The sequence below is a fragment of the Portunus trituberculatus genome, chromosome 36, assembly GCF_017591435.1.
Source record: "Portunus trituberculatus isolate SZX2019 chromosome 36, ASM1759143v1, whole genome shotgun sequence".
Taxonomy (NCBI): Eukaryota; Metazoa; Arthropoda; class Malacostraca; order Decapoda; family Portunidae; genus Portunus; species Portunus trituberculatus.
In genome coordinates, this window is record NC_059290.1 from 3,356,725 (window position 1) to 3,366,724 (window position 10,000).

At 39.8% G+C, this 10,000-nt stretch overlaps 1 protein-coding gene across 1 annotated transcript in view; it reads left to right on the forward strand.

Annotated features, from left to right (window-relative positions):
• Window positions 1-10,000, forward strand: part of LOC123513696 (alkaline phosphatase-like) — a 66,572-nt gene that overhangs the window by 24,480 nt on the left and 32,092 nt on the right. Inside the window, exons 4-5 of the mRNA XM_045271068.1 lie at window positions 1,375-1,567; window positions 9,968-10,000. The exon at window positions 9,968-10,000 is cut by the window's right edge and continues 122 nt beyond it. Coding sequence (XP_045127003.1) covers window positions 1,375-1,567; window positions 9,968-10,000 — 226 coding nt within the window. The remainder of the gene's footprint in view (window positions 1-1,374; window positions 1,568-9,967) is intronic.

A 10,000-nucleotide genomic window follows, 5' to 3' on the forward strand; every position in this document is an offset into this window, starting at 1 on the left:
TGTGTGTGTGTGTGTGTGTTTGGCTTAATATAGTCAAAGGTGTGTGTGTGTGTTTGTGCGTGTGTGTCGTGTACCATTGTTCTCCTTTTTCCTTTTTCGCAACTTCTCTCTCTCTCTCTCTCTCTCTCTCTCTCTCTCTCTCTCTCTCTCTCTCTCTCTCTCTCTCTCTCTCTCTCTCTCTCTCTCTCTCTCTCTCTCATTTTTCTTCTTTTTCCTCCTCTTCCCTTTCCTTGTCTCTTCATTTGCCCTCTTTTTTTTTCTTCTTAAAGGTGTTTTCGCGGTTCTAGAGACAGATTAGCAAGATTTTCAGGACAGCCAAAGGGGAAGCAGTCTTGAACTCGGCTTATCATCTCTATTGTCGTTGAAAGCAGTCATGATGAGAGAGCAAGGCGTTTGGAATAATTATGTTTCATCTCTTTGTTTTCGTCTGACATGGAGTACGGCGACCTTTCCTTTGTAATATGTAAACACTCTTTCCCTTGGTCGATTTTTATTTTATTTCTTTTGCTTATTTTATTGAATCTATTTGTATGTTATTTTTGTTCATCATTTTTTTTTTTGTGTGTGTGTGTGTTTGGCGATCTTTATTTTCGTTTCCTTGTCTGGTTTTTATGAATTTCTTTGATTTATTTATATATCATCATTTTTTTTTATTGTTATTTCCTAAGTCTATCCTTCTTTCTCTCTACCTCTTCCTTCACATTTTCACACAAACTTCATCTCTTACTCTTTACATCTCCTTTCCCCTTCTCCTCCACTGTCTATTCCCTTATTCATTCCTTTTTTCTTTGTCAAACGTACAGAATCATAAATCTTTTCTCTTTCCCTCTCTTATCATCTCTCCTCACCCACCATGCCCTTACAAGCAGTACTGTTACCTCCATTCCTCTAATCTCACCCTAGAACCATAGAAAAAGCATCATTGACCCCTCCAGTACTGAGACGCATTTTTTACCTTGAGTTTTGGGTATGATTAGACGATTTTATTCACATTAGTAAGAGTCTATGGAGGCCAGAAGATTAATGGCCACAGTCTTCACTATTCTGTTCCCCACACATGTTTCTGAAGCTGTATAAAACCGTTGAATAGTAACCAGAATGAATATGAAAACGCGTCATGGTGTTGAAAGAGTTAAAGACCCGTATCACTTAAACTAGACCCTTTTGGAATGTATAAGAGGTTGGAGTTTAGGGTTTCTGAATACAGGGATCCACAAACACGCACGAATCTCACACAAGAACCACAAAAAAAAAAAAATCATTAAAATCCCAAATCACTCCAAATAGACCCTTTTAAAATGTAGGAGAGGTGGGATGTGGGCGTTTCCGAATACATGCTCTATAAACACGCACATCTTTCTCCCTCACTGCCAGACATACAACGAGGACAAGCAAGTGCCGGACAGCGCCGCCACCGCCACCGCCTACCTCTGCGGCGTGAAGACTAACTTCTTCACCCTCGGCGTCGATTCCTCCGTGAAGCTGAACGACTGCCCAGCCAGCAAGAATAAGGCCACGCACACACCCTCCATCCTGCAGTGGGCGCAGGAGGCGGGAAAGGATACAGGTGAGAGAGAGAGAGAGAAAGAGAGCAAAAGATGATATGAGATGAAAGAAAATCGAGTCTGGAGATAGATATATAGCTAGATAGATAGATAGATAGACAGACAGACAGACAGACAGACAGAGAGAGAGAGAGAGAGAGAGAGAGAGAGAGAGAGAGAGAGAGAGAGAGAGAGAGAGAGAGACCTAATTTGTCAACATTTTTTGCACCCTAAGGGACGTGTTTGAGATAAAAGACAAGGAGGTGAAAACTATTGGAATGCCGGTGGTGATGGTGGTGGTGGTGGTGGTGGGGGTGGTGGTGATGGTGGTGGTTTTGGGGAGAGAAACGGGGTAAGAAGAAAAAAAATGGAGAAAAGAAATGGGCTCAAGGTGCATTCTTTCCATGGTCCACCTTAATATTTGAAGGGTTTAACTTTAGAGGCTCCTTCCTTGTTCTCCCTTAGAAGTTACCAACCAGAGAGAGAGAGAGAGAGAGAGGGGAGGAGTATTCAGCTTGGCCTTGGTGCATCAGGGAACACCAACGAGGAAGTGAGTTACATTAGTCACATTTGATTTGATTCGGTAAAGATAAAGAAAGAAAGAAAAGACAAAAAGTGAGGCGTGATAATCTGTCTTTCTATGGGTACTTTTGTTTTTTTTTCCCTGCCTGTCTGTCTGTCTGTCTGTCTGTCTGTCTTGTATATATATAACTACGATTTACAAAGGTCGTGATAATGTGTTACTTTTGGTGTTTTTTTCTGTCTGTCTGTCTGTCTGTCTGTCTGTTTGTCTGTCTGTCTGTGTGTCTGTTTGTCTGTTTGTCTGTCTGTCTGTGTGTCTGTATTTCTGTCTTGTATATCCATAACTGCGATTTACAAAGGTTGAAATAATGTGTTACTTTTGGTGTTTTTTTTTTCTGTCTGTCTGTTTGTCTGTGTGTCTGCCTGTCTGTCACTGTGTCTGTCTGTCTGTCTGTTTGTCTTGCATATCTATAACTATGGTTTACAAAGGTCGTGATAATGAGTTACTGGTGTTTTTTTCTGTCTGTCTGTTTGTCTGTGTCTGTTTCTCTGTCTGTCTGTCTGTCTGTCTGTCTTACATTCTCATAGCTACGGTTTAGAGTCTTGCCATAAAATCGATTTCATGGGTTTTGCGTGTCTGTCTGTCTGTTTGTTTGCCCGTCTGTCTGTCTGTCTGTCTGTCTGTCTCGGATTTTCTCATCACTTATTTAGACTTATGGATGCAACTTTTTTTTTTCTTTATTCTCTGTCTTTTTAGTCTTCAGTGTTCTATTCCAAGTCTTCTATCCTTTCGGTTTTGTCTTCTTTCATTCTTACATCCTTCGTTTTCTCTTTTCATTGTTTTAATTCATGTTCCCGCTTCTTAGTTTTTTCTTTTATTTCTATATCTTTTGTCTTCCTCTTTTTAATCTTCAGTGTTCTCTCTCAAGTCTTATTTAAATTTCATCTATATTTTCTCTATCGCTTGTATTTTTCACTTCCCAGTCTTCAGCATCCTTCTTCATATTTATCCTCTTTCTGGTCGTTGAGTCTTTGGCGGATGACTCTCTCCCTAACAAGATTTAACACGTTTCCTCACATCTCGTTCCCTCGCTGCGTGGTGGCGAGAGATGAGCCAGTTAGCCAGGTGTTGTCCTCGCCCCGGGTGTCCTAACAGGTACAGAAGAGACAATAAAAATGGTCAGGTGATAAAGTGACCCTTGCTGCTCTTCGCCCTGCCTCGTGGTGCGCACCGGCCTGTAAGAATGTGAAGTTAGATGTAGATTTTACTAATCACAAACATACGAAGACTAGAGATATGATGAGGGTAGTTCAAGCTAAGGTCCAAATAGTAGAAAGTATAAGAATGACAACCTCTTGAGTACCATGATGCGTTTCCCTATTCATTCTGTTTAATATTTGGTGATTTTATACAGCTTCAAAAACTCATGTCGGGGATTGAAATAGTGAAGACCGTGGCCATTAATCTTCTGACCTCCATAGACCCTTCCTAATGTCAATAAAGTGATTTAATTGTATACAAGTCTCGAGGTAAAAATGTGTCCCTGCACTGAAGGGGTTAAAATAGTGAAGACTGTGGCCATTAATCTTCTGACCTTCATAAGCCCTTTCTAATGTCAATGAAATGGTCTAATCGTACACAAGTCTCGTAAATATCGCCAAATACCTGAACAAAGTAGATGCAGTAAACAGGATACCTCTCTTGGGCAGCCAGGTGGTTAACGGATGGTCAGCAAACTACCTTAAAAAGTCCAGATGGATGTTTATCACCTTCCATTCTTTCCCTTTTCTCATTAATATTTAATTTCTCTTACTCTTCTCTCTCCTCATCTTCCATTTCTCAGTGTGTTTATCTTCTCTCTCGTGCCTTACTCTCTGCTTTCCTCCTTTCTCTCATATCCTTTCATTTCTCCTCATCTCTCTTATTCTATGTCTGTTCTTTTCTTTTTTGCTTCTTTTTTATCCCCTTTTCTTATTCATCTTCTTTATCTTATTATCTGTTTATCTTTTCTCTTCCATTTCACTTCTTTTCTCTGTCTGTCTCTCTCTCTCTCTCTCTCTCTCTCTCTCTCTCTCTCTCTCTCTCTCTCTCTCTCTCTCTCTCTCTCTCTCTCTCTCTCTCTCTCTCTCTCTCTCTCTCTCTCTTCAGTTCCTCTTATTCTTCACTTTACCTTCCATCACTCCTTATTTCTCTTCACAATCTTCTCTTATTCTTAATTTTTCTTATCCCTTCCTTTATTAATCCTTATGTTTTATCCTCCTCTCTCTTCCTCCTTGTCCTTATCTAACCTTCTTTCTTCCTTTCGTCTCTTCTAATCTCTCTTCATTGATTTACTTTCCTCTCTTCATTTATTCCCTGGCTTATCTATTTGTTTTTTTCTCTTGTTTTTATTTTTTTTTATTACATAGTCTCATTGAAAGAAGCACGTGTTACATACAGCACTTAAGTTTCAATAGAATAAAGATTACATGCCTAATGAGTTACCTGGTTATCACTTCTCACACATGGATAAGTTAATTTAGTGATACATTTGGCCACTCAGGCACAAACTGGCGATTCAAAGACAGAGAGAAAGAAAGGGAAAGAAAAAATTGTTAGAAGATAAACATTGAAAGTAATAATGAGAAGACAGAATATACATGAAATAAAAGTTAGTTAAATTCGTCTTTGGGTTTTGAGTACATCTTCATTCACTTTTCATTAAGGTCACTTGTGTTACCTGTCAGGCGAATGATGGCCAGGTGTGTGTGTGTGTGTGTGTGTGTGTGTGTGTGTGTGTGTGTGTGTTTCAAGTTTTATTATGTTTTGTTGTGTTTCAAGTTTCATTCTGGTTTAAGGCATTTACAAGTTTTTATAGAAAAAAAAATTTTCTATGTAGGGAAGAGGGCCAGCCAAGGGCAAAAAAAAAAAAAAAAAAAAAAAAAGAAAAGAAAAGACTGAAAAAAAGGCCCACTTGAGTGTTGGTTCTCTACAAAGAAGAAAAACGTCAGCCAAAATTAGGGAGCAAATGCCTCGATTTTGCTGGACCATACCTTCCAAGTTCTCCTTTAACTGTAATATTTAGTTGTGGTCAATAAAAATGTATCTATCTATCTATCTATCTGTGTGTGTGTGTGTGTGTGTGTGTGTGTGTGTGTGTGTGTGTGTGTGTGTGTGTGCGCGTGTGTCCGTGGGTGTGTGTGTTGCTGAGCGCATGACCCTGTAACCAGTGACCCCATAGCGTGTGTGACCTTACCGAGCGACAATTAAAAGCGAGGCAGGTGTTCCCGTTTTTTTCAGGACTGCCTTCGTTGCCCAAGGAGAGAGAGAGAGAAGGTGACCCGACGCCTGCCACGGCAAGACTGACGCTGGCTGAGACTGAGACTGACAGGGTGCGGGGCGTGTAGACTGGTAAGGTGTGCTCTGATAGTGAGAGGATGAATAGAAAGTGTGAGGGAAGACTAAAACACTGACTGAGACTGAGAATGAGAGACTGAGAGATATAGACTGTAATGGGGTGGGGAAAGACTGTGATAAGGAGAGAGAGAGAGAGAGAGAGAGAGAGAGAGAGAGAGAGAGAGAGAGAGAAAGAAAGTTAGATATAGTGTGTGTGTTGTGTGTGTATGCGTGCGTGTGTGTGTATGCGCGCGTGTGTTCGTGTGCCCTGCATTGAATAGACTATAACAGACTTGAAACGAACAAAATTAATAGACTGCCATACAAATAAATAAACAACTGAATATACAAACACTAATACTAACTAATACTGACAGATTCGGGTAGTTAGAAGCTGAAAATGGCTGTGTTTATCTACGTCTTCACACGGGTCACCACAAAACCATTCCTAGACTATGGGTGACCCGGAACCGTGGAATGGGTGAGTGTAGAGGTAAATGGGTGTGAATAGGTATGGGTGTAGTAGGAAGGATATAATGTGGGTATGAGAATGAATGGCTGTCTCCACGCATGGGTGAATACATAAGATAGGTAAGGTTAAAGGGAAGGTGAATAGGTGAGGGGAAAAATGGGATGAATGCTTGAAAAAAGGTCTTGTGGGTGATTTTTTTTTGTATAAGAGGGAAACCCAACCAAGGGGCAACAAAAATGATGATTGAAAAAAAAAAAAAATGCCCCACTGAGGTGCCGGTTCCCAAACAGGTTAAAAGAGAAGTTAGAAGAAATGGTAAAAGGAAAGTGATCGAGATAAGTGAATGGGTGTATAAGAGAGAGAGGAAGGTAATGGAGAGGTGGATGGGTTAAACGTAGTAGTGAATGTGATGGGTGAGCTGAGACTTTAGGGGAGAAAATGGGATGAATGGGTGAGATTAGAAGGTCTTATGGGTCAATATGGAGGTGTGGAAAGTGATTGAGGGAAGTGAATGAATGAAAAGATAGGGAAGTAATGGGGAGCAGAATGGGGGACTGTGTTGAATATAGAAAATAAATAGATGAGTGAGTTTAGTCTTTGGGGAAGAAAAAAAAAATAGGGTAAATGGGTGAAATTGGAAGGAAAATAATGGGTGTATAAGATAGGGAAAGGTAAGGGGAAGATTAATGGGTGACTATCTTAAATGTAGAAAATTAATTAATGGAAAAAATGAATGGGTGAACTTAGATTTTATGGGTGTATATGAGTGGCGTGAAAAGTAATGGGTATACAGGAAGGAGAAAGTAATGGGGAGGTGAATAGGTGACTGTTAAATATAGAGAATAAATTAATGGGTGAATTTAGTCTTTGGTGAAGAAAAAAAAAGGGGTGAATGGGTGACCTGAGATTTTATGGGTGTATATGAATGGTGTGACATGTTACTATGGGAAGTAATTTTTTTTTTTAATGTGAGAGAGGAAGACTGGCCAAGGACAAGAAAAATATAAAGAAGAGAGAAAAAAAAAAAAAGCTCATTCAGTTGCCAGTCTCCACACAGCCGTCAGAATAAGGCAAAGGACAGGAACAAATGTCTTGAATGGGTGATGTTACGACTGTCAGACATAAATGGAATATGTCAGTAAACCCATGTGTGCTTTGGGGTCTGAAGAGTCTCCAAGCGCACGGGTTCGAATCCTGTCCACGGTCCGAGTGTAGGTTGGGCTTCCTCACTCAGGGTAATGGTTTCCTAGCGGGTGGCCTTTGAGATAGGAGGTACCACAAAAAGTATCCCCTTTAGCCCATAAATTCCCGTGAAAAGCCAACATGGTATAAATAAAAAAAGTATAACTGTGGGTTTACTGACAAGTTTATATTCATTATAGTGTGACATTCCTTTCCCATTAATGCGATATGATATGTTTTAGGGTTAAGTTGTAATGGCGTCCTGCAAGCAACGTCTTTATTGTGTGTTATTGTAATGCTCCCAGGGCGACCTATTCTCTCTCTCTATAGGTAACCCTTGCCTTAAACTGTTGCAACGAAGCTTATTCATTCTTTCTCTTATTTATCTGAATATTTTGTACTTTTTGAGTGAATTAACCTACTAAGTGACAGGTGCCCCAGTCATTGTGGGGACCTTGTCGGGTTTGACTTTGGGGTCATAACTGTGATTAGATTTTTTTCTGAGTGTGAGTGGGTGAATGTGTGAGTAGTGAATAGTGGGGAGAGTGTCCTTGCATGGGGCGTGGGTGAGGAGGTGTGGCATCTTATAGGGAATGAATAGGGAGATCCGTGATGTTCTCTATATTATTTTTAAACTTTCTCTTACCTTTTCTCTTACGGCATTTCTATTTTCATTCTTTTCTTCTCTTTTTTTTTCTTCGTGTTATTTTCCCTCCTTATCTCCTTCTTTTCCTCACGTTTTCCTTCTCCATTTTATCTCACTCCTTTTTTTTTTTTCCTCTTTTTGTTATTCCTGTGTCTTACTTCAACCTTTAGTTCATCCTTCCCACCCACCCACTCTCTCTCTCTCTCTCTCTCTCTCTCTCTCTCTCTCTCTCTCTCTCTCTCTCTCTCTCTCTCTCTCTCTCTCTCTCTCTCTCTCTCTCTCTCTCTCTCTCTCTCTCTCTCTCTCTCTCTCTCTCTCTCTCTCTCTCTCTCTCTCTCTCTCTCTCTCTCTCTCTCTCTCTCTCTCTCTCTCTCTCTCTCTCTCTCTCTCTCTCTCTCTCTCTCTCTCTCTCTCTCTCTCTCTCTCTCTCTCTCTCTCTCTCTCTCTCTCTCTCTCTCTCTCTCTCTTTCCTCCTTCCTCTCTTTCATCATCGTCTTTCTCTCATATCTTCATTACCTTCCTCTCTTTATCTTTCTCCTTCCTTTCCATCACTTCTCCTCTCACTTTGGCTTACCTCTCACCTCCATTTGTTCACCTTTTCTCTCCTGTTTCTCTTATTTGGCCTTATCCACACCCACTCACTCCCCTGTTCCTCTCTCCCTCTCTCTCTCCCTCTCCCTCTCTCCCTTTCCAACCTTCTATCCTCTCTCCTCTCACCTTTGCCCTGCCCTCACCTCTCACCTCATTTTTTTCCCCTTTATTGCCATTCATCTCCCCTCCTCCCCTTCCCCTCCCTCACCTCCTAACCCTTTTCTTTTATTTTCCCTTTTCCCCTTGCGTGTCACTTTTCCCCTCCCCCCATCCCCTCGCTCTCCTACACTCACCTGTTCTCACCTGGTCTTACCTTGGCCGCTCTGGTATTTTGATCACCTGTCCTAATTATTCCTTCTAATGTTTGTTTTTCTCTGCATGTAATTTGCGTTAGTCTTTTGTTTCACTTCTCTGTCCTTGTTTTGGTATCTTGTGTTGTGAGTGTGTTGTTATCAGCGTCTATTTAATGTTCCTTTCTTTTTTTTTCACTCCATCATGAGATTTTCGTGATTCAACGCCTTCAGAATTGTTCTCATGTTTCTTTCTGTTCTTCCTTTTATTTATTTTATTATTTTTTCATTCATCAACTTTTCCTTCCTCTAATCGTTCTTGAGTATGTAAATTTCTCCTCTTCATATTTTACTTTCCCTGTCATTCGTTTCCTCATTCTGTTTTCACCTGAATGTAACTCCTCAATCTTTTATTTTCCTTTATATTCCACTCTCTTCTTCCTTTCTCCTGCTCTCACCTGCTCTCACCTGGCTGTCTCTTCTATTGTAATGACTCTTCACACCTATTCCTTTTTTTTTTCTTTGTATTTCACGTTTTCTTTCGTCTTTTTATTCTCATGTCAATGTATCAGGTGTTATGATGTCTTCTCACACACTTATTCTTTGTTCTCCTTTTTTTTTTTAATGTTGTTTATGCTTTCTTTTGTCTTTTTTGTTTCTTTATCAATTTGTCAAGTATTTTCATATCTTTTCAAACATTTTTCATTTCATTTCATTTTTTGTCATTATATCTCATTTTTTTTCTTTCTTTTAGCTTTCTTTAACCTAGTCTTTATTTCTTTTCTCTTTTATCACTTTTCTTCTCTATTCCACATCGTATTTGCGTCTCTATTTTTAAGCTATCTCAAATGCACAGTCTTCCTTCATTTTCCACTCTCTCTTTCCTTATTTTCAACCTTCTTTAGCCTATTCTTTTACGTCTCTTTTCACTTTTCTTCCTTTCCCTTCACCTTATCTACATCTCTGCCTTTCTATCTATCTCAAATAATTCATCTTTCATTTTCCATTCTATCCTTTTCTAATTCAACATCTCTATCTTTTTTATCACCCTTCTTTGATCTATTCTTTTAAATTTTCCATCCTTTTCCTTCACCTAACCTTCATCTCTACCTTTTAATCTATTTCAAACTCTCAATCTTTCTTAATTTTCCAATCTCTCCTCTTCCTTATCTCAATCTAACTTGCTTTCATCCTTCTTTAATCTATTCTTTTCTTCTCTTCTCACTTTTCCTTCCTTTTCCTTCACCTAACCTCCATCTCTACCTATTAATCTATCTCAAACTCTCAATCTTCCTTCATTTCCCACTCTGCTCTTCCTTAACTCTCTCTACATCTCCTCACCAGGAATTGTGACCACCACTCGTATCACCCACGCCA